The sequence below is a fragment of the Atta colombica genome, unplaced genomic scaffold (assembly GCF_001594045.1).
Source record: "Atta colombica isolate Treedump-2 unplaced genomic scaffold, Acol1.0 scaffold101, whole genome shotgun sequence".
In the NCBI taxonomy this organism is placed as follows: Eukaryota; Metazoa; Arthropoda; class Insecta; order Hymenoptera; family Formicidae; genus Atta; species Atta colombica.
The window spans coordinates 199,594-202,531 of NW_017259186.1; the positions used below are offsets into that span (position 1 = coordinate 199,594).

The 2,938-nt window shown below is 26.9% G+C and overlaps 1 protein-coding gene across 1 annotated transcript in view; it reads right to left on the minus strand.

Annotated features, from left to right (window-relative positions):
• Window positions 1-446: 446 nt before the first annotated feature.
• LOC108686915 (DENN domain-containing protein 1A) overlaps window positions 447-2,938 on the minus strand; it is a 74,748-nt gene continuing 72,256 nt past the window's right edge. Inside the window, 1 exon segment of the mRNA XM_018192433.1 lies at window positions 447-910. Coding sequence (XP_018047922.1) covers window positions 494-910 — 417 coding nt within the window. The 3' untranslated portion in view covers window positions 447-493.

Consider the following 2,938-nt stretch of genomic DNA (forward strand, 5'->3'; position numbering starts at 1 on the left):
GCTTAGGAAATATTATCGACATCAATCAAGTTCGGCCATTTCCTTCAGCATTTTCTTAATATAAAGATATCTAAATGCATAATGTATAAAAGATACTAATACTGTATTTACAATTATAATATGCATGTATATATACATAGTTAGTATATATTATAAGTAATATTTTAAAGGTTTCAAGAGGCGATTAAATTAAGACAAAAATATGACGATATATCCGAAATGATGTCCGAAAATATAATATGTCCAAACATATATATGTTTATTCATCAAAATAGATGGAAGTGGCTTTCAAAATTTTTGGAAAAAACGAAATTTTTTCTTCAACTTTGGCATTTTGTATTCTTGAAATTAAGCCGTCTCAGATATATAGTCATATGGAAGATTTAATATAATGATTGTGAGGAACTATGCCTTAAAAACTTTTAGAGTACTTAATTATTACTCTGTATGTACAATACATACATACATACATACGCACGCGCTCACACATAATTTACTCAAACTTTGTCCAATTATTTTGTGATTTAATGATAGGTACATCCAATGTTAAACTGAATGTGTCCATTGCATCATTAATACTGTTGTCACTTTGATTACAAGCAGCAGTGTTTATTGTGAATGAATTATCACTATTAGATAAGCTAAATTTATTAAAATCTATACCGTACGCTTGTAATAAATCCGTATCACCCACATTATCGGAAGTCTTTGGCTTGTCAGTTTTGTGCGATGGTTGTTGAAAATAAGGATACAAGGGGTTACTAAGACCTTCGCCCATTTCAGGTAAATGTAATGATTGACTCATCTGTTTTGTGCTCGAAAATTCGGAAGATTTAGATAGAAGCGGATCAAAATCGTCATTGCTGTTTATTGAATCTAATCGTATTAAATCTGGGACGTCAGAAGAATCCTGTAAAAAGAAACACGCATTAATTATTCCAGTTTTATTAATTAATTGTAACAATAATATGCAAGAGAATAACATGAATTTTCAATTTGTAATATTAAATATTATTTTTAAATTTTTGTCATATGTTTTTGTACTCATTTAGTGGAAACAGGGATCGTTAGTATTCGATGAGTTTTTTAATAGATTAAGGATGTTTTATATATATTTTCAAAATGATAACAAAATTATAAAAAAAATACAGATTTAAATCATATTTAAAAATAATGACAAATTTGATGACAAATTTGATTTACTACCTGGATCATAAATTATTTTAAGGGGGAAAGGTTTAGAGTTGGAGCTGACATATACATATATATTCTGAATACTTTAACGAATAAAATCAGCCACGAAAATTTACAAAATATGAATAACTGAGGACCACATTGAATTTAAAAGCGATTACACGATTTGTGTACTATTCCGTGCCACGATAACTCAAAAACAGCTGCAGATATCGACTTCAACATTTTTTTTTAAAGTAAAGATAACAAAATTTTCCATAAACTAAACTTACTTTTGCAGATAAAAATTTATTTTTTAAATCCGTTTCAATAATAAATAACATGAATTTTTCGACATTTCTTAATTTTTAACCGTCATTTTTATAATTTTCAGATTTTAGGTTCAATTTATAGATTAGAATTTTACCAATAAAATGGTATCAAGAAAATTGAAAAATTCCAATTCGTTTACGCGAAATCATGGCAAGAATGTAGCAGTGCGCAAATCGCATAGTCGCCTTTAAATATGAGTACCAATATTGCCCTCAATTATTCTTTGTGGATTTTCGTGAATGATTTTATTCGTTAAGAAAGCATTCAACAAAACATGCTAAAAAGAAAATTTATGTATGTTTATTCATTTACCCATGACATTCAAATTTTACATAATTTTCAATCGTCCAACTTTTCCATCATCCTTAATAAATAGGCAATATTTTTTTAATCTGTGATCTAATAAAAATGTATGGAAATGTATTATAAAATAAAAAAGCTCAATTTTTTAATATAACTAAATAATATTCAAGATTATTTTTATGTATAAAGTTACATTGCATGAACTATGTTCTAAAAAATAACTAATTTCATTTTAAGGACGCAAATTATCAGGAATTGGAAAATTACTATCGAATAAAAAAATAACAAGTTACCATTACTAATTACCGATTTTTAAAAGTAATTCATTATAGTTACCGTTACTTGAGAAAGTAACTTTTCATTACTTTTCCGTTATTTTTTTAAAATCAATGACCAATCACAGCGGATAGTGCCTAGGGACTTTCTAGTCTCGAGCGCTATGGCTTGTGTCCAGTCAAACCATATTCAATCGTATGCAAAGTAATGATAAAAGTAACTGTAAAATTCGTTATTACAAAAAAAATGTAATTACATTATGTTACCAAAAAAAGTAATGTAGTTACCAATAAAGTTATCAAAAAAGTAACTTGTAACTGAAAAACTTCGTTACAAGTAACTTCCATTCTTTGTTTATTATGTAACTTCACAATTGATAGTTCAAAGTTGTAGAAAAAGAAAATGAGAACGATTTCGTTAACAATTGTTTGTTCTGCGTCGATTTCAAAATAGAAAATCGAAAAAAACATTTTTATATTTTGCTGTATTACTTCTAAAAAAGAAGGAATGCTGTGCAAGTTCATAAAAAAAAAAGTTATGTGATGTGTACTGTGAAGATATCCTAAAATTACGGTATTGTTAGAACTGGTCTGCTAAATTTCGGTTTGGCGATTTTGATGTTAAAGATGCACTACACTCAGAAAGTCCAATAGAAGATGAGACTATAAAATAAATTGATCAAATTCAATTACACAAAAGATTGCTGACAATCTTAAAATGATAAAATCGAACGTTGGAAAAACCATTTAAAATAACTTGAATACATTAATAATTTTTAAAAATGCAATTATTTTTTGGCCAATCCAATAAATAAAAATGTAATTTTCATATATATTTTATATATGTATATATA